At 40.2% G+C, this 20,844-nt stretch overlaps 1 protein-coding gene across 8 annotated transcripts in view; it reads left to right on the top strand.

Annotated features, from left to right (window-relative positions):
• Positions 1-20,844, top strand: part of sema6a (sema domain, transmembrane domain (TM), and cytoplasmic domain, (semaphorin) 6A) — a 96,053-nt gene that overhangs the window by 56,418 nt on the left and 18,791 nt on the right. For 2 of the 8 annotated variants that reach the window (XM_059969616.1, XM_059969617.1), the window contains exons 10-19: positions 3,732-3,949; positions 4,688-4,819; positions 7,214-7,369; positions 9,003-9,176; positions 10,694-10,834; positions 10,957-11,034; positions 13,682-13,740; positions 16,534-16,554; positions 16,741-16,791; positions 19,328-19,492. In XM_059969616.1, the coding sequence (XP_059825599.1) occupies positions 3,732-3,949; positions 4,688-4,819; positions 7,214-7,369; positions 9,003-9,176; positions 10,694-10,834; positions 10,957-11,034; positions 13,682-13,740; positions 16,534-16,554; positions 16,741-16,791; positions 19,328-19,492 (1,195 nt within the window). Of the gene's footprint in view, positions 1-3,731; positions 3,950-4,687; positions 4,820-7,213; positions 7,370-9,002; positions 9,177-10,693; positions 10,835-10,956; positions 11,035-13,681; positions 13,741-16,533; positions 16,555-16,740; positions 16,792-19,273; positions 19,306-19,327; positions 19,493-20,844 lie in introns of those variants that run through there. The other 6 variants (XM_059969619.1, XM_059969618.1, XM_059969623.1 and 3 more) reach the window with 6 other exon arrangements.

Raw genomic sequence — 20,844 nt, 5'->3', positions numbered from 1 at the left:
TAGCAGAGGGAGGCCTGTTACAGAGAGAGGGGTAGATATGAAGAACCCACTGGACTGGGTGGTGGTAGAGGCAGACACCTTAGGGACGTTTAAGAGACTCCTAGATAGGCATGTGGAGAAAGAAAAATGGAGGGTATTTGTGGGGGGGGGGGTAAGTAAGGGTTAGATCAGGGATTCCCAACCTGGGGTCCACAGACATCTCACTTAATGGCATTGGTCCATGGTATAAAAACGGTTGGGAACCCCTGGGTTGGATTGATGTTGCAGGCACAATATTGATGGGACTGTACTCTGCTGTACTGTTTTATATTTTCTATACTGCTTTGATTCTGTAATGAGTATAATCCCAAAATGATGAAGGCTGCTAGCAACCTCCCAGTCCAATTTCCCTGACCAGCTTCTGTTATTTTTCTTGAAGGTCAGGATTCCATGGGTATCAAGATTCTATAGGTATCAGCAATAAGGAAAAAAAAGGAACTCATGGAGAACAGGAAACAAACCTTAAATTGGAGGAATCAGCAGTTGGCAGCCAAATATAATGCTAGAGATTTAACATCCTTGTCATTATAGTGCCCCTTCTAATGCTTATTTTTGTTGGTTTACACAATTTACACAACCCCACACACACACACACACACACACACACACACACACATTGGGTGCTTGACAGTCTTCTTTTGTTTAATGGGTTCGATTGGGGTTTTCCGTTTCGTGGCTGCCTGTTTGGAGAGAAATCTCAATGTTATATATAGTATACTTGCTTTGATAGTAAGGTGCACATCGAACTTTGAATGTTACCACACCAGAAAGTACCTAGACCGATCAGTTAGGATATTTCCATCTTCACCGCTTCAGGAAATTTATATAAGCTGAGGAATCCTTGTGAATTTCCACCCTCAGGAAATTCTGCATTATGTCCCGGTTTGGTCATGATCAGCTTTTGGGGTTAGAGAAGAACTTTACAGGCAATTTAGCCTGGAGTATTCTGTTTTTTTACTGCTGTTGTCAGGCAACCACATGATCTCTGGAGTATGTACAAATGGTAACGTATATGGTATAACACTTGTATGGGACAATTTGGATATGACACAAGATTTATCCCTATTTATTGTTGTATCTGCACTTTGCTGAAGACTGAGTTGTCAAGATCAAAGTGCATTTAATCATCAATTAATTCTGAACTTATATCTGATGTACAGAGAATTTCTCTTTACCTTCCAACAAACCTTAGGATCTGAAAAGAAGGATGTGGTGTAAAGGAGTGGATCATTTATTTCTTTGAAGCAGTTCTGTCGTTCAGTTAATTCAAGCCTAATCTGTGACCTACTTCCATACATCCACTTTCATCCCATTATCGCTTAATAGCTTTGCTTAACACAAGTCGATTAATCATGGCATTAAATTCAACAATTGATGGAGCATCATTTGCCATTTGCAGAAACAAGTTCCAAATGTCTATCAGCCCTTGTTAATGTCATTCCTAAAAGCCCAGGCTCCAGTTTTTAGAGCCTAGCCCAAGAATCTACATTCCGATTTACTTACGTGTACATTGAAGCACACAGTGAAGTCATCATTTGCATTAGCAACCAATACACCTAGGGATGTGCTGGGGCAGCCTGCAAATGCCACCACTCCTTCTAGTGCCTACACAGTATACCCACAATGCTCAGAATGCAACAAAACGGAACGCTACAAGCAGCAGAACAGCAACAAACAAACCCATTCCCTTCTTCCCACACACGTGGATTGTCCACCAACTCTAGCACAGGCTTCCAATCTCCAGGCTTTGGATGCTGACTTCCAGATTTCCGATCAACCTTTGGACTCTGTCCTTTGGTATACCCCGGACTATCCAGTGGCAGGATCCAGAATTCCAGGTGTACCGACTCAGCGGCCCTTGTGCCTCCTGCTCACACAGACATCCGATCCTGGAGCCCTGTGACAGGTCTTCAGACGCGTGTAGACTCCAGGGTCTTTTGTTGCACAGCCACATCGCGGGCCTTTGAGCACAGAGCATTTTAACCAACCCTATCAATTACCCTTAATTATCCTTCAAACATCGAGCAAACCACCTCAGGACCTTCTAAACAGCAGGGAATGCAACTTTTAAATTGTGAAATCCATACTGAGACTCATAATTCATACCCTTTGGAATCTGGTTTTCATTTTAAAAATGGTCATTTTCTGAACGTCATTTTCATTTACAAAAGCCAGGTGTACATGTAGTACAGGCTTCCCATGACCTCTTTCCCTAATTTTCTTTTGAAATATTGGATTGTCTCCACCATCTCTGATAATAAATGGTCCTGTGAACTTTCTAACAGCTCAACACAAACTGAATGAGGGAGGGAAAATGTTGATCTCCAGTTAAATCTACTCTAGTACACTGGGCTATGATATCATTCCTGTGGGAATGGATTTAAAATCCCCAGTTTCTGATGACTCACAATAACACTTTACATTAACTGTTGCCTTTCACTATGAGTGGCATTAATCTTAATTTCAATCTCCTGCCAGGTTCAACAGATACTTAATCATTTTTTTCTCTTTGTGACATACTCTCAAAGGCCACTTTATTAGGTACTTTCTGTACCTAATAAAGTGGCCACTGGGTGTATCTTCAACATCTTCCACTGCTGTAGTTCAACGTGTTGTGGTTTGTGAGATGCTCTTCTGCACACCACTGTTGCACATGTGGTTACTTGAGTTACTGTCACCTTCCTGTCAGATTGAATCTTTCTTTTCTGAGCTCTCTCATTAGCAAGGAGATTGCCCTCAGAGAACTGCTGCCCACAATGTTGTGCCGACCATGTAACCTACTCTAGAAACTGCCTAGAATTTCCCTACTACACAGCCCTCTATTTTTCTAAGCTCCACATACCTATCTAAGAGTCTCTTAAAAGACCCTATTGTATCTGCCTCTACCACTGTCACTGGCAGTGCATTCCACACACCCACCACTCTCTGTGGAAAAAACGTGCCTCTGGCATTCCCTTTGTATCTACTTCAAAGCACCAGCTCACTGGATTTTTTTTTGTTTTTGCACCATTATTTGTAAACTCTTGAGACTGCTGTGTGAGAAAATCTCAGGCAATCAGCAGTTTCTCAGATACTCACACCACCCCATCTGGTACCAACAATCATTCCATGGTTAAAGTCACTTAGATCATTTTTTTTACCCCTTTCTACTAATTGGTCTGAACAACAACTGAAACTCTTCACCATGTCTGCATGCTTTTATGCACTGAATTGCTGGCACGTGATTAGCTGATTAGATATTTGCATTAACGAGCAGGTCTGCAGATGTAACTGATAAAGTGGCCATTGAGTGTAGGTTAGCTAATCGGTTTCTGAAATGTGAAGGAACAATCAAATTATTCCTTTGTCCATGTCAGGACAATCAAAGCAGGAGAAGGGACCTTAATAAGTGTATTAGCTTAAAAACACAGACAAAATATCCATACTTCTTGTCTACGTGTCCTTTAGATGATATTAACAGAAATTGTTAATTCAATTTGCAGACCTCCTCAGAGATTGATCTTGCACGATGTAATCTTTAACTAGGCATATCCAAGTACTTACTTGCTACACCACTGGAGACTTCATTCCATTTGGATAACTTTATTTTAGTATGGCCTTTAGCTTGAGATTAGAGGTCTATGTAGCAAAATTATAAAGTGATTGCTTGAGAGCTGAAGGGAATATCAAAAGGCTTACTTTGATATTTTCAGGTTCTTTTCCCACGAGTTGCACGAGTCTGTAAAAATGACATGGGAGGTTCACAACGAGTGTTGGAGAAGCAGTGGACATCCTTTGTGAAGGCGCGACTCAACTGTTCCGTACCTGGGGATTCACATTTTTACTTCAATATCCTACAGTCAGTGACAGATGTCGTACGTATTAATGGCCGTGATGTCATTCTGGCAACATTTTCTACACCTTACAACAGGTAAACGTATTAGGCAGCACCTGAGATTCAGAACTAAAGCTTTAAAATGACATGTCTAAGGCACACGGCTTGTTTAAACTACCAATGTAGAAAGATGTGCAAATTAAGTAGAGGTCAAATGTAATTTTACCAAGATTCCTTAATTATATTTCCAGAATGAACATAATTATTTGATTTTTTTTCTTTTGAAGAAGCTGTTATTTTAAATTGGGTGCAATTGCATATTCACTCTGAAAATGACTAATGTTTCTGAATCTGCTGATGTCATTGTATCTCTGTGGTTGTTTTTGTTGCTTGATCTAGCTACTACAATGACACGGACAGAATCTCTATTTGAGCAAGTCTAGAATCAGTAATATTTGGTTGTTGTTTTTGCTCATAGAACTAGCAGTAGTTCATCCTTCCTGTTGCCTAATTATCACCATTTGCTGCCTAGAGCAAAAATGAATTAAATGCTCAGGACAAGTAAAGGCTAAACTATCGTGTGTACCACCAGCACAATTCTCCAGTGTCATCGGCAAGTGGCTGTGTCCGTGAAGAAGTTAGGGAAGGAAATCAGGTGTGTAGGCATTGAGCTTAGTTAGGGTCGTGGGAGAAAAAACACCCTGAAACTATGAAAACTCCTACTAGGTTGTTAGGAGGAGACTGGGAAGCCAATTTTGAAGAATGTGTTAAAGGATTAATTTGCTACATGGGTTTTAAGTGAACTGTGCCTTTCTGCTAAATGTCACAACGCAGCATCCCAGGCTCAGCCGTCTGTGCATATGATATGGAGGATATTGCCACTGTTTTTACTGGTCGATTCAAAGAACAGAAGACTTCTGACTCCACCTGGACCCCTGTCCCTGAAGAACGAGTTCCTAAGCCAAGGTATGCCAGCTCTCTCTAAGATGTATTTAATAAGAAAAACCTTTAAAACATATCCAAATGTTCAAACAGTACAAAATCCTTTTATTTTGTTGAAGTTTGGCTCACTGTGGCAAGATTGTTCTTCAAAGTAATTTTTAAGGGCATTCCAGCATTATACAGGGCACTGATTCCATTTACATCCTATTAGCTTGCTGTAAATGCATAACCATGTCTTTTCTTCCTTCATTTTATCCACACATAAGAAAAAATGAGTATTCAAAGAGGTAACATTTCACTGACTCTTGAAGCAATATTAATTCAAAATCAATATAAAAATTGTTGATACTTTTATTTGGCTCTTCTGATTTTTACACAAGATAAGCCAAAATGCAGGATCAGTGTCTACTGATGATACTGCTTCATACATTGTTAGTGCTGCTCTGGGCCAGAAACTGCCTCGTCCTATTTGTATTCTTGCTTGAAATGTGACTCCTGGCTGTGGTGTACTATCGAGATAAGCTATGTTTTAGTGATATTGGCTGGGGATAAATATTAGCTGCGGCATCTCTGAATTAATCTGAGGGGGAAAAAAGTAATCTTTAAGCATCCCTAACCAATATTTTGAAGGTTTTATTAGAATTTTGCTATACAAAATGCCATAACCAATATATCAGAAATATTGCAATGCATAAGTGCACTCATATGGTAATTAGGTTGTAAAAATAAACTGTGAATGATATATATGCCAATGCTCAATGCGTTTGTTTGAGATTCTTTTCCCTGCTGTTTTAGCAGAGGTGTTGAGCTATTTAATTTAAAACAGGTTGGTGCTTTCTGGTGAATAGCAAAGAAAAGGATTGGAACAATTGCAGTAACTGGGTACTCCTCCCATTGCGTCTGGCAAGCAATAATTTTCTTTGATTCATATTTAGAGTAGTCCAGTTGATTTACCAATTAATAGTGGGAAAAGATATTGAAAAATAGGAAAAATAGTATTTATTTAGGCACACTTCTGGAGACTTACTTATTAAAAGCAGTGTGGGCATGCCATGTTGGTACCAGAAGCAGGGTGACACTTGCAGACTGCATCCAGCATGTGCCTGGACTGTGTTAGTTGTTGACACAAACACCACATTTCACTCTACATGTGAAAATAAAGCCAAGCTCTCGTGAAACCAAGTAGCAACCTGTGTCTGTTCAGATTTCTCACATTTATGACACACAGGCGCAGCCCAGTAATAATTTGGTTATTTAAAGCGCACAGGATTATGATGGGGTTTTACTTGATGGGATAAACTGCATCATTTAATTTTTAGTCTTTGTTAGTCCTGTGGCAGCCTGAGTCAATTATCAGGACAACATTCTGTGATTTGCTGCTTTGTAAGTCAAATTCAACGTTAAAACAATATGAATTTTAGCCACCTTTTTCCCCTTCCACATCCCACAAACTGGTTCAATAGCTATTTTGTTTCATTAATCATTCAGTTCTAACCGGAAAACCTAATCAAGCTACATTAATTTTTGAACTTTCAGGATTTATGTTTCAATGGTTTACTGTGCACTTTCCGTCACCTCTCTAAAAAAGACTCCTGCCACCTCCCCCCAATACTGTAAAAGCCTTGCTACCATGAATGGCTAAAGAAAACTTAACGCCCACCCAGGTCATTCTAAAAATAGTCTGGCAAGTGACCTGCCGACTCATACTTTGTTCTTTGTTGCAAACAAAACTTTGGACTTCCTCTTGACATTAAGTGCAGTGATATTACTAATAATCTATTACTCTTCATTTTGGGTAATTTTTGGGAATGAGGAGTTAACTGCAAACATCACATAGTTACAAGATCTGAACACCTATAAATCTAGACAGCTTCAGAGACTCAAAGTGGCTTCAGTCTGGCCTTGTGCAGCAATTGCGAACTGACTGTTGGTCGGCTTAACTACAGGATGTACGATGTATATAGCTCAAATTTCATAAAAGGCTATTTGCATTTTAGGTAGCTGGCTTGGAGTATTGGGATCTTGGGAGTAAGCTAGGCTGATCTGCAGTCTACAAAACAAATGCACTTTGCTAAGGGTTCTGAGGCAGGCTGGCAAGTGCCCTGTGAAATGTACGACTTGGAGTTTGCTTGACTTGGGGTTTGGAAGTCTTGTGAACACTCATGAGCTAATTTCTTGGCTAGGCGTGCTTTCAGTTGTACGGTCACCAAGACTGGATTCAGTGAGCAGTTCATTGGAACCCAATTGTTGTAAGATAATCTTGAAATACCGCTGAAAGTTACATCGTCCAGCAGAAATACAGCAATAGTTTTACTGACAAAATACACTATTTTTGTCGTCTCATCCTCGAATGTCACTGTAACCTTTACTGGCTGCTTGCTGCTGCTTTGACTATCCCATCTTTGTTCTCCTACACAGGCCAGGTAGTTGTGCAGGTTCACTAACACTGGAAAAATATGGCACCTCCAATGGATTTCCAGATGACACCCTCAACTTCATTAAAACACACCCTCTCCTGGACGAAGCTGTACCCTCAATTTACAATAGGCCGTGGTTTTTGAGGACAATGGTCAGGTTAGTATTCTGTTTGGTCTTAATTTAACCAATCAATGCCAATCCTTTCTCACTGGCTGTGCTGGCAATGTTTCCAATGAAAAGAGAAACGGGCTTCATTGCATAAAAAGAAAGTCATCCTATCGGTAAAAGAAATTAAGACCACAGAGCATGCTGGGTTTGCTGGAGGACAAACTAGTTGTGATTGCAAAAAGCAGCAGAAATACAGAATTGATGCTTTGAATTGTTATTAACAAATCTGAACTTGATATTTTTATTAACCAAAGATATTAAGGGATATGGTGAAAAGGATCATCAGATATGATCTCAGTGAATGGCTAAACAGCCCTTGTCAGGGTTGCCATCTAGGCTGCCTGGGCCTACACTAAGTGAGTTTTCCCAATATTATTTAACCTAATGCTCAATATAGGCCAGGATCAAAAACTTTGTTATATGAAATAGAATTGTTCCCTCCAGGGTTTTCCATTAGATTTGATGGCAGTTAGCAAAGATATTTTCTAAATGGTTTGCAGCGTGTTAAGTAAACAGATTCGTTGAGGATTATGGTGATGCCATGCAGTTGGAAAAGAAAGAACATCTTCAAAGATGGTATAACAACAGATGTTGCCTGACTGACAATCAAGGGCACTAAATGCTGAAGCTGTTTCTGTGAGAAAAAGACATTACTGTGAATGAGCCCATTGGCGATGTTAAACTTCTCTATCTCTTTTTGCATTCTAATTGATATTCTGTACACTTTTGACATTTTCACGCAATTTCTTTTAAGAAAAGATTTTTTGCTGCTCTGGCTTTTATATTAGTTTTAGTTGGCTTGTATGAGCTCCTGTTCATTGTAGCAGTGTAGTTGCTGGGGAAATATTTATTTAGTGCGTGACTTTCTCTAGCGTCTGCTTGAAGGCAGCACAGCTGGTAAGAGTTTAAACAGTGACTGCACTGTTATGCCCATATATAGTGAAAGATCAGTTCTTTAAAAATCATATTTCATGAGCTGAACAATGCAGCCCTTGGTACAGATATATTTAGAATTTGAGTCCAGTTGATCTGCCAGTGTAGGTGAACAAAGGGGAGCTTGTCTTTTTCTTCAAGCAGTCAGCATATTACTGTTAAATGGGAACCAACTCTGGTTAAAGAACCCACACAAGCCAAAGCTCTCTGTTATATTGCGAAGGAACTTGTTGCATTTTGATTTCACCACCTCTTAGAGATTGTTGCCCTTCTTATCAGTGTATTCTGAGTTAGGCATCATCTATTTTCTTTAAAAAAAAGACTGATTATTTTGTTTGAGATGATACTGAAATGCACTTTAAAATATATTCCTGTTAATGTTTTAGGATTCAGCGTGGTTTTGCTGTATGACTGAATTTTAATACAAATTACATGAAACCTGTTTAGCACACACAAGATGCTGGAGGAACTCAGCAGGTCAGTCAGTATCTATGGAATGGGATAAATAGTTGACATTTTAGGCTGAGACCCTTCATCAGGACTGACACAGAGAAGCTGATTCTAGTCCTTTCCATAGATGCTACCTGACCTGCTGAGTTCCTCCAGCATCTTGTGTATGTTACTTTGGATTTCCAGCATCTGCAGAATCTCTTGTGCTTATGAAGCCTGTTTTTTTTTCCTAAAATAGGTATCGTTTGACTAAAATTGCAGTGGACATTGCTGCTGGTCCATACCAAAATTACACTGTGGTGTTTTTAGGGTCAGAGAAAGGAATCATCTTAAAGTTTCTGGCCAAAGCAAACATGGGCTCCATCAATGACAGCATCTTCCTGGAGGAAATAAATATCTACAATGCAGAAAAGTAGGTACACTATCTGTTCATATTTGTGATTTAAGCCAGAAGAAACTCATTATTTCATTTCGACAACCGTCACAGATCAAAAAGCAGTGCATTAAAACAAAACCAGCACTTCAGTCATGCTGCACCCATGCTCTGCACAACTGGAAAGGGTGAATTTTTACATAATGTCTGGAGATGGACTGAGGTAGATACATTTTTGAAAGGTCAAAGAATTGAGCATTATGGTGAACAGGCACAGAAAGTGAAGCACATATCATCCAAAAACACGTAGATAGCAGGACATGCTCCAATCTTGCGTTCTTGTGCTTTTGCTGTAATCTCCAATGATCCCCATTTTACACAAACTAGAAAGCAGGAATAAATAGCAAAGCAGAGAAAATACTGGAGCAACTCAGCAGGTCAGGCAACATCAGTGGAGGGAAATGAACAGCCTATGTTTTGGGCTGAGATGCTTCATCAGGACTGGAAATGAAGGGGGCAGAAGCCAGAATAAAATGTTGGGCAGGGGAAGGATTATAAGCAGGCAGGTGAGAGGTGAGACCGGGTGAGGGGGAGGTGGGATAAAATGAGAAGCTGTGAGGTGATAGGTGGAAGAAGTAAAGGTCTAAAGAGGAAGAATCTGATAAAAGAGGGCAGTGGACCATGGGAGAAAGGGAAGGAGGAGGGGCATCAGAGGGAGATGATGGACAGGTGAGGAGAAGAGATGTGATAAGTGGGGAACCAGAATGTAGAATGGGAAAAGAGAAACAGAGCGGGGGGAAAGAAATTACCAGAAGTTGGAGAGATTGATTTTCATGCCATTAGGGTTGATGGTACCCTGAGAGAATATGAGGTTTTGGTTCTTTATCTTGAGCGTGGCTTCATCATGGCAATAGAGCCATAGTGAGCCACGTTAGTGTAGCATTTAGTGTGACACTATCACAGCTGGGGGTGTCACAGTTCGGAATTCAATTCTGATGTGGTCTGTAAGGAATTTGTACGTCCTCCCCGCGAACGTGTGAGTTTCCTCCCACACTCCAAAGATGTACCAGTCAGTGGGCTAATTGGTGATTGTAACTTGTCCTGCAGTTAGGCTTGAGTTAAATTGGTGGGTTGCTGTGTAGTACCATTTGTTCGGCCAGAAGGACCTGCTAAAGAAAATTAGAGGACATGTCAGAATGGGAATGCAAAGTTGAATTGAAACGAGTAGACACCGGAAGATCCTGCCTTTTGCAGTGGACAGTGCAAATGTGCTGGACAAAGCAGTACCCGGTAGAGGAGACCACGCTAGGAGCACTGGATACAATAAATGACTCTGACAGATTCGCACGTGAAGTGTTGCCTCACCTGGGAGGGCTATTGGGTCCTGAATGGTGGTGAGGGAGGAGGTGTAGCATTGTCACACTTGCAGGGATAAATGCTGCATGTGAATGAATAGTTCCCTAGGGCAGGGAGAGCTGCTCATTCCCATAGAAACCCAACAGTCTCTGTGTATTGGGTCAAATTCTCATGAGGTAAATTTTCCCATTCGGTGTTAGGTGCAGTGTTGATGGAGTGGAAGACCGAAGAATCGTGGGTATGCAGCTTGATAAGCCCAGTAGTGCTCTCTACGTGGCGTTTTCCACTTGTGTCGTGAGGGTGCCTCTCGCTCGATGTGAACGACACAGCAAGTGCAAAAAGTAAGTATGGGGTTTGTCAGTGATGCGCGTGCGTGCGTGTGTGTGCGCATTTATTTGGGAGGGATTTACATGGATAATGCCTTAGATGTGCATTCACAAATTTCTTTTTGCCTTTTCTCCAGGGCTTGTGTTGCCTCTCGGGACCCCTACTGCGGTTGGCTAAAGGAGGGATCCTGTGTGCAGTTGTCACCAGGAACAAAGTAAGTGATCCTTTTTTAAATGAAGGAGAAATGGACAAGTACGGCTTGCGCTGGAGAAGTTAAGCAAGCAGCATTGATAGTACAGGTTCTCCCCTCATTCCCTCAAACCCTCATTCGTATTCAGAGGCCATACATAAGTTGGGTATTCATAAGCTGTGGAGGACCTGTACAAGGCTGAGCCCTATTGGAAACTATTTTCTATTGTTCAAGTTCAAGTTGCTTTATTGTCACTTCCACCATAAACTGCTGGTACAGTACACAGTAAAAACAAAACAACATTGCCCCAGGACCCTGGTGCTACATGAAACAATACAGAACTACACCAGACTATGTGAGACAACACAAGGCTACACTAGACTGCGTAAAACAATATAAAAACTGCACTAGACTACAGACCTGCACAGGACTACATAAAGTGCACAAAACAGCGCAGGGCAGTACAATAATTAATAAACAAGACAATAGGCACAATAGAGGACACATTACAATGTCAGGCTAGACTCTGAGTATTGAGGGGTCTGATGGCTTGGGGGAAGAAACTGCTGCACAGTCTGGTCATGAGAGCCCGAATGCTTCGGTACCTTTTGCCAGATGTTAATCTGAAGTCAATGGTGTAATTTACCCCAGGGTCCTGTTGGAGGTCTGAATTCTGATTCATCTGATAATCACAAAAATTGGCTGCTTGCCTTTTATTTTAAATGAACAGTCACTTTTTTGCTTATGGGAGGGCATAAATTTGTTTGGCATAGCATGGAAAATAATGCTGGGCTTCTGTGGGTCTGTAGCCTTACTTTTCTCCCTGCCATATCCTAATCCTTAGTATTTTTTCCACCTGTTTCTTCACACTCTACCAGCTGCAGAGTAGATGAGATAAATACTGCCAACTCATCACACGCTGCTGCCTTCCAAGGTAGTGTGATGGCAATTTGCCTCATGAGGTTTATATCTATCATTACTAAAGCACACCGGTCCTTTGAAAGTCATAGCTGAAATAAGGAACTGAGGAGAATGGTAATACACAACCACAGATCCTCCCTTGAGCATCCAGCTGTACACTATGAAATAAGAGACAGCTCCATGTACTAAAATGCCACAATATACTAAATGCTATGCTATTAAACAGGCATATTATTATTATTTGTTTTTTTTGTCTTTGCATAGTTTGTTTTCTCTTGCCCATGGTTTGTCAGTCTTTCTTTGTAGTGTTTGATTGATTCTGTTGTATTTCTTTGTTCTACTGTGAATGCCCACAAGAAAATGAATCTCAGGGTGATGTATGGTAACGTATGCATACTTTGATGCTAAATTTACTTTAAACTTTGAAATATTGGGCTTTGTGATTTATCTGCATCAAGTGGTGAGGAGAAACGGTCATTGATAAACACCCCAATATCTGCACAAGAGCATATCACACAATTTCCACCATGTTACCTGCTATTTAGCATCCTAATAGCAGGCAAAATTCAACCAAGAACTTAAGTAAGATAGGCCAATTTTAATATTTGCTCATTTTGTGAAGTTGACTTATTCTGTTTATTTTCCTACAAACCCTCAAAAGCCATCTATAAGCAGCAAACTGCAGTGGCTCGACCCTAGTGGTAGGCAATGACTGTTTTCAACAAGAACCTAATTGCGTCCCCTTGACATGCAGTAACTGTTGTACCACTGATATGATATGTTCAATACCACAGAGAGAAGGAAGGTAGAACAGCAGTCAATACCGATTATAATTTGGGCCAGGCCAGTCGTATAAATACTGGACCTAAGGAGTAGAACAAATGGTGGTTATTGTACTGTAAGTGACTTCCTTCTCAAGGCCTCCTCAGTATCTCTGTGGTACAATCAGTAACGTGATTATATGGGTGAGCAGGGTTCCAGCAATGCTCAGCAAGCTTTACACCACAAATGCAAACGTAGCTGCTTGGCTGGCTCTCCGCATTCTCTTTCCCCATCACGGGGGTAACATGACAGCAGAGTAGTTACTCATCCAGGCTACTCTGACGTCACTGGCCAAACTCATGCCTTCTACTACTAAGAAGAACAAGAGCAGCAGGTGCATTCAAACACCATCACAACCTTTAAGATACCTCTCTTGAGTGCGTAAGGCAATAGTAAATAACTCAATTTATAGTTTACTAGTATAGCTGATTTTAATATTTTGGGTATAGAAGTTGTTGACCATATTCTATGCTGGTTGCAAGTCATTGTCTGACAAATTCATATGATGCCAATTAATGAAGTTGCATGCTTAACTCAGGGACCGTGTCCCTGAATTGTTGTAGAACTCTCTAACATTTTTCATTACGTTTAGAATTGAAGAATGGAAAGTAGAAAGCAATTAAGGTTCAGCAAGGATCAGTACTTTTGCTCCCTACTGTTCTCTCCCAATCATGATTATAACTGCAACGCCCCCCTCCCCCAAGTCTGCAACCAGGAGACTAGGAGAATTGTGCTTTGACCTCTTTCTCAGCTGGGATGAAGTAACAAGCATAGAACGGGGCCATTCGATGAGTTGTGGTCTGTGGGTCATCGACAGTGAATGTTGTAAATCCTGTCTGAACTATCAGTTGAAGTTGACATTTCAGAGCTTTGGTTATCATTTTATTCTAAATAACCAATGGATGTTTTCTCTCTCTCTCTTCTGCAGATCATCATTTGAACAAGATATCGAGCATGGGAACACAGATGGCCTGGGTGACTGCCAAAGTAATCAAACCTGTTTAACTGATGCATCTTGTGCATTATTATTAATGTGAATTAATATTGAAGCCTAATAGGTGGATAAGAAAGAAAAATATTGCCTATTTTTGTGCTATAGTCATATATACAAACATAGTTTACATATTATTTGAATTGTTGGTCCCCACCAGGAAATTAGACCTTGCATTTCCTGTTATGATGCTCCTCTGCGATGGTTCCCTGGTGTATTTTGCATGGGTGGTATGACATCATCACTGGGCATCACACAGATTTCTGAGTTATAGGAGGCTCTGATGGAGAAGCCAGCATCTCCATCTACTCCATTGTTTTTGCTATTAACACACAAGTCAACTGGTATTGCTGTTTCACCAGACTGGCAGCCCATCATCCTTGGATATGTCCGGTACGGTACTGTGGCTGCAGCAATTGCTAAGGAGCTGTATGATCAGAGCACTCCTTAGCATGGAGGGTACTGTTACCCAACATTACACAGATTGATTCTTCCCTCAGCCAAGTCTCCCTATCCCGCCTGACTTCTCCTTACCCCGTCCCCTGATTTCTGATCACCCTCTTCGCCCTTCTCTTATCTCCATGCCAACTGGCCCACTTCCCATCAGGCAGTATGCAAATAAGATGACAGCTGTCATCTGGGAATGCAGAACTCAGTTGTGAAACCCTATTCCTCAGCTACAATCTTTGCAAATCTCACACAGAGAAAAATCTGTATTACTGTAGAGTATCAAGCAATCATTAAACCTTTTTTTCACCCGTTCTCTGCAGTTTATTAAACACGGTTCATTGAGGAGTCTAGGAACAGCACCAGGCATACCTAAAACTGATAAAATGCCAGCCTAGTGAAACTGCTACGCTACATTGCTTGTGTGGTAAACAGCAAAAGCATCCTGCAATGGACGGGTCTAAGTCATGTCTCAATCAACAAATCGGACTGAGGCTATGCAGTCCTTCCACATCTAGCCATGGATGGTGGTGGGCAATTAAACAGCTAATGGGCAGAGGAAGCTCCAAAAACATCTCCATCCCCAGTAGTGATAGTTGAGAACGGTGCATAACTGTTAAATCAAAGGCCAAAACATTTGAAGGCATGTTCATTCAGAGGTGCCAAATGGATGATCTACCTCAGCTTCCTTCTGAAATCCTCAGAAGCCAGTCATCAGCCAGTTCTACCGTGACGTCAAGAAATGGCGACTGCAGAGGCAACAGGACCAGATAGCATCCAGCATCCTGGCGTGGTAAAGAAGACCTGTGCTCCACAAATAGCTGCTCCTCTTGTCAAGCTGTTCCAGCACAGCTATATAAGTGTCTACCAAACAATGTAGAAACTTGTCCAGGTATGTCCTGTTCATGAAACAGAAAGAGGTAATCCAACCCAGCTAATTAATGAATCTACTCTCGTCATCAACAAAATGATGGAACCTATCACTAAAGTTTTACTCACCAGAACCTTCATACCAATTACCTACTCACCAGCATCCAGTATAGGTTTTGTAAGTGACTCTCAGCTCCTGACTTCATCAGCAATATGGACAAAGGAATGGAATTCCAGTGGTGAGGTGAAGGTAAATGTCCTTGATATCAAGGCAACCTTTGACTGAATATGTCAACAAGGTGGTGAAGTCAAAGGACATCAAAGGAAAGACTCTCCAATGGCTGGAATTCTGACTTGCACAAAGGAAAATGGTTGAGTTCCATAACATCAGCTGCAGGACATAATAGATGGAGTTCCTTAGGAACCAGCTCTATCTCACTCCTGTACACCTCCTCATCACCATCTGAAATACAGCCAACAATAGTTGTCTCGTCAGCAAATTTATGAATGGCATTTGAGCTGTACCTAGCCACAAACTCATGGGTGTGGGGAGAGTATAGCAGTGGGCTAAGCGTGCATCCTTGACAAAGGCGAAGACAGTTGCCGGCCATCCTGACTCTGGAAATGTATCATTAATCTTTCTTCATCACTAGATGAAAAATATAGATTTCTCTATATAACCATATTGCAAGCCCTTCCACCAGAGCTGCAGTGTTTCATGAAGTCAGCTCTCTACATCTTCTCAGTGGCATTAAGCAATAGGGAATAAGTAATGGCAGTGCCAACAATGTCCAGATACCAGAAGTGAATTTTACACGGTGGCAGGTAAAATACAGAGCGGGTGATAGTCCTTCCTATTATTGTGAATATTCAACTTGTTTAAGGAAAAATATCTTCAAGAAAATAATTTTCCTTTCCCAGACTTTTTCAGAAGAAGTGATTAAAAACCTTATATCAAATGGGAAAAATAATTACCACCTTTTTATTATAGATAGCTAGATACAAGCAAACACTTGGTGCAAAGAAGATTCCTTCTTTAACCCTTAAGGGCTTTGATTTATCTAACAGTTTCTGGTTATTTAGATAAACAAAGAAGCATTTCAATAACGGGAGAGAAGTAGCTAACAAAACCTCAGATTTCAAAGGAAATCTGCTTTTCTGAATCGAAATGAAAAAGTTGGTGTGGTTACTTAAAAAAAACATGTTATGGGTGAAGAAAATTGCCCAGGCAATGCAATCATGATAACGCATTATGTTTCTTTCACCGTTTCAGAACTGTTAACACTTCCTGTTGCTTTTGTAAAACCTCTTGTAACACAATACTATTTATAAATGAGTATGAAAATTCTTTCAGATGACTTCATAGCTTTGTAAGTGAATCCTTAAGAATTCTCGGCAACTATTATATAACATGATTTAATCTATTGTGTGGACATTAATATTTTAACACCCTTTCCCTTTTTTTTTTGCAGATTCCTTTGTGGCACTGAATGGTAAGCCTATATGATACTGTTGCTTCAACATTGATTGTGTGAACATTTGGTTAACATTGCATCTTTCCCATCTCCTAACTACATTTTATCATTGAAACTCAGATTCAAGTTGTTATATTACACTTATATTTCTTTTCCTTCTTTTGAAACGTTTTGTTTTCTTTTTCATCGTTATTTTCTTCTTAGACTTTTCAACCACTCCACAAGGTCATGAAATGTCTCGTGATACAATATATGGTCAGTGTTTCTTTTTTAACCCAGTTTTATCAACCTTAGTGTGTATTTATTTTAACTGTAAATCAGTTCTTCTGCTAACATAGATTATTTAGCTGTTCTTTCCATGGCTTCCTTGTCTTCTAATATCCTACACTTCAGTTAGCTTTCTGTAGATACTAGCATTGCTACAAGACCAAGGTCTTGCTGATTAGAGCAATAGTAATGCCTAATCACAGTGGCTATCCTTGACTGATAATGAACAAGACTATTTTGTCTAACACACTGCATACATATCTAGACTTGCTGGTTACATGATATCGCATGGTCTACAATGCTGGGTCCTCCTTTTAGTGTCACTCTGTTCTCAAAATTATGGATGAGTTTTCAGCCTCAAATTGTGATGCTTAAAATGAGGTTCTGGCAAAGATCTTGCCAATGGATTGTTCTGGAAATTAGCAGATGATAAAGAACAAGAATTGGGTTCTTCCATGCATTACATATTGAAAAATATTAAATGATCATGTTTCACTTTCCCTCCAATGGCCAGTCATGCTCGTTTTCATGCCAGCTGCTTCTCCTGGAAGTGCAGACTCTTCTGTGAATCTAGCTCTAGTTCCTGTGCTACACGAGTCTGTACTGATAACAGGCCATCCATTTGCTCCCCATGTTGTACTACCCAAAGAAAACTTCTAGTTATCGGAAGTGGGAACCTTACCTTATTTTCATCCAAGTTCTGCCCTCACCGTCCTAAGAATGTAAAGGGCCCCATCTGCCATACATTAACTCAGCATTGCCCAAGGACAGTACAGAAGATCATATCCACACTGCCATTCGGCAAGATCTTGCCTAAACTGTTATCTTAGCAACACCAACGCCTTAATATCACAACAAATTGATCTGGGATGGATTTTTAGATAAGCTGAACTTTCTCAGGGCAAGTTCAAAGCTTTGCAATTTGCAACCTGTCATGAGGATTTTTGTCGTGTCATGGACACATAGGGTTACACAGTACAGAACATGCCCTTCGTACCATCATGTACATGCTGACCTTTTTGCCCATCTGCACTAATCCTAGTTACCCACATTAGGCCCATGCCCTTCTCTGCCTAACCTATTTCAATGTTGGTCTAAATGTCTCTTAAATGTACTGATTGTATCTAACTCCACCACCTCCTCAGGCAACAAATTCTAGATATCAGTGACTCTCTGGTGAACAATGTTTCCCCCAAATTCCCTTTAAAACTTGTTTCCTCTTGTACCTCTGTTCTCCCTGCCATGGGAAAAATAAGATTCTGATTCTCTACCATACCTATGCCCCTTGTAATTGTATATCCCACATTCAGGTTACCCCTCAGCCTCCTTCACTCCAAGGTACCAAGCCCAGCCTAAAAAATCTCCAGTCAAGGCAAAAGTCTTCGTGAATCTCCTCCATACTTTCTCTAGTGCAACTACATCCTTCCTACAGTTTAATAAAGCTGCCCTGACTCTTGCCATATACCCTCTTAAACTCTTAGCTACCAGTGTTGCCATTTTATGAGAACTATGGATTTGAACTGCAAGATCCCTCCATTTATCAACATTCCTTACCATTCAATTTATGTCCTACCCCTTTATGATTTCCCAAAATTATTCTATATAATGTGCACAAGTGCATGTATATATGCAAATCAGCAGATTGCATTATTTAACTCTCTGTTTTGTTAACATCTCCAACTTCATGAGCTAACTGTTTCATGGAATACCATGAATAAACGAGGATGGTGAGGAATCAACAACAAACATTCCTCAAGCCAAATATTCCGCATGAGGAAAATATTAAACATTACTTTTATTAGACAGGTTAACTGCAACAGTCCTCTTAGCCTCAAGTAATATATTTCTGCAGTTAATGCAAGTGTAAATGTCTTACAATATAATATTTCATTTCTGATCATCATAATTTTTACCAGAATGTAATGTAATCTGAATAAAACATCTCCCCGGGGATAGTTCTTTTTCTGGAATGGAGGGTATTAACAGGATAGGCTGTTTATTCTCACTCCCCTCAACATTTTTCCCTTGTAATATAAACACCCCCCCAGTTACACTGAAAATGTCTGTTGTGAAACAATACTTTCTGTCAGAGTTGACGGTGAGTAATGAAATGCTTCTGTCAGCACAATCTTTCACCCTATAGCACCAAGCAAAAATAAAATCTTTTTAATGATTAGATCCAGCAGTCTAAAGGACAATCCTGTGGCAAAATCATTGCTGACAATCCTTAAAATGGCTCCCTCCTTCTCATAGCAATGTCTCTGATTGCCATCACAGTTATTCAGGACCCCTGTCTCACAGATGCAGTGTGCCGCAGGCTAGCATGAGTTGTCATTGTTGCTACATATTTCATTGTAGATTTAATATGAAAGGAAAATAAATTTTAAGTTAATTTAATGTAAAATGAATTTTAAAAAAAACAATTGACTTATGCTAAAACAGATGTTTCTGTTTTTCCTGACTTAACAAGTTCAAACTCTTGAGTAAAACAGAATGACCTTGACTGTGTTTACAATGATGACAGGCCACTTCAGTTCTGCCTTTTCCACTACCACCCTTCCTACAGCAGTTAAGGAGGGTTTTGATGCTCAGGGGCCGATGCTGGATCAGAAGAATGGCATTGTTGCGTCCTCAGAAATCATTGACCCGTACGCGGCTAACCCTCCACACATTCACCATGATACCAACGGTAAGGCCTCGGGAGCACTTCTTTCCTGTGGCGGGGGTAAATGGCAGGGTGGCTGCTTCTGGCTGGGTAAAATCTGTTGGTGACTTATGCAAAAATAAAATGAAAAATTGGACTTAACGAGTTCTTGGTGTCACTGCCATCAATTTATTTCTGAGTGACTCAAGCATAAAGAAAGCTCTCACCTTTAATGAACTAGGACTAGACGTGAATCCAGATTTTGTAGTTGACTCTTAATTACCCAATGAAATGGACTAGAAAGAAAGCTCTCATCCTTAAAAGAACTGGGCCTAGTCACAAATCCAGACTCACAGCTATGGGGTTGACTCTTGGCCCAATGGAAAAGTCTAACAAGAAGTATCTCAGAGTTGGTAATAAACATTGGCCTTCCTAGTAGTGCACATAAATGAATTTTTAAAAATGAACAATAATAACATTCTTAAAAGGAACAGGTCTCCTCATTTGCTCCCAGTCCTTTCTCCATTCCCTCAATAATATCTAATTTTAAAGCCAAATTTGAGTGACTTGTTTCTATGCTGTTAGACATGCACAGACTGGATTGACATGCACTTTAAATTTCCAGTTCTGCTTTGCGTACCACTCTTCCCCAAGGGTGATTAACCTGCAAAATAGAAAGCAGCAAAGTTAATATCAAATGCTGCTCTGTGGCCACTTGATTATGATCAAAGTTGAAGAAGCATAGAATTGTTGTGGCACAGAAGGAGGCTAATGGCCTTTCAGTTCTTTGCCAGCTCTGAATAGTTTGTTCCATTCCTCACAGCCCAGTAAATTATTTATTGTGCCTTCCAGTTCTCTTTTGATAGTTCTGTCAACAAACTCTGCAGGTAACAAGTTCCAGTTCAAAGTTACTCTCTGTATAAACCAAAAAATGTCTTAATGAATGGTCTTAGCCCAAAACCCTGACCCTTTATTTCTTTCCATAGATGATGCCTGACCAGCTGAGTTCCTCCAGCATTTTGTGGGTGTTCTTCTCACAGAATGATGGTCAATACCTTGATAACCCCTTTTATAAACAGCACAAGTTTTTGGCTACAACTATTTATCCCATTACTTCTGTGAAGTATTTAAGCTCGTTATCTGTGAGAAATAAGTTTGGGGTTTCATCAAAATGTTTTAATTGGACATAAACATAGTGGTGATAGAAGTTAATTAAGTGATTAGCATCGAATTGTAATTTAAGTAAAATATGTCCTTCAGGTTAAAAGTTCGGTCTTACCTGTAGCTTTAAAAGCTAACCACAGTAGGTATTAAAATAAAGTAACTATTAATCATCTTAGAACCTGTACAATAACAAAGGAAAGCTTAAAAGCTATAAATAATTATAAATTATATAA

Source organism: Hypanus sabinus, chromosome 5 (genome assembly GCF_030144855.1).
Source record: "Hypanus sabinus isolate sHypSab1 chromosome 5, sHypSab1.hap1, whole genome shotgun sequence".
In the NCBI taxonomy this organism is placed as follows: domain Eukaryota; kingdom Metazoa; phylum Chordata; class Chondrichthyes; order Myliobatiformes; family Dasyatidae; genus Hypanus; species Hypanus sabinus.
Note: the sequence above shows the minus strand (reverse complement) of the source record. Positions and strands in the feature narration are given on the sequence as shown.